The 530-nt window shown below is 73.2% G+C and overlaps 1 protein-coding gene across 1 annotated transcript in view; it reads left to right on the top strand.

The window, feature by feature from the left end:
• The window catches only part of DIDO1 (death inducer-obliterator 1), a 26,217-nt gene that overhangs the window by 19,545 nt on the left and 6,142 nt on the right, over nucleotides 1-530 (top strand). Inside the window, exons 2-3 of the mRNA XM_012728162.1 lie at nucleotides 5-108; nucleotides 296-449. Coding sequence (XP_012583616.1) covers nucleotides 5-108; nucleotides 296-449 — 258 coding nt within the window. The remainder of the gene's footprint in view (nucleotides 1-4; nucleotides 109-295; nucleotides 450-530) is intronic.

Here is a 530-nt window from a genome sequence, read left to right as displayed (position 1 = left end):
GAAGCCCCCCGTGACCTCCGTGACGCTGCCCAAGTCCATCCTGGCCAAGCCGTCCTCCACGCCCGAGCCCAGATACCTGCTGTCTGTGCCCCCGTCGCCAGGCCTCGGGTGCGTCCCCGCGGGGTGGGCCTGTGGGCTGCTCCCCTGGGGGGGGAGCCGCCGGGGGGCCGGTTTTCGCCATCGAGCCGGAGCCTTGACAGCGTCGTGCCGGCGGCTGGCGGGCCCAGGCCGGCTCTCCGGCCGCCCGCGTGGGCTCCTCCGTGGAGGCCGACCGGTCCCCTCCACCTGCCCACAGCAGCTCGGAGCCGCGGTCCCCGCCAGAGGGAGACACGACCCTCTTCCTGTCTCGACTCAGCCCCATCTGGAAGGGCTTCATCAACATGCAGAGCGTGGCGAAGTTCGTCACCAAGGCCTACCCCGTGTCCGGGAGCTTCGACTACCTCAGTGAGGTCAGCAGAGCCCGGCCTGGGCCCAGCCGCCCCGGGGCAGCTGGAGACGGCGTGGCGGGGGCCGTGGCGCTCGGGCTCCGG

This window comes from Condylura cristata, unplaced genomic scaffold, assembly GCF_000260355.1.
Source record: "Condylura cristata isolate star-nosed mole 26May11 unplaced genomic scaffold, ConCri1.0 scaffold00022, whole genome shotgun sequence".
NCBI lineage: Eukaryota > Metazoa > Chordata > Mammalia > Eulipotyphla > Talpidae > Condylura > Condylura cristata.
Note: the sequence above shows the minus strand (reverse complement) of the source record. Positions and strands in the feature narration are given on the sequence as shown.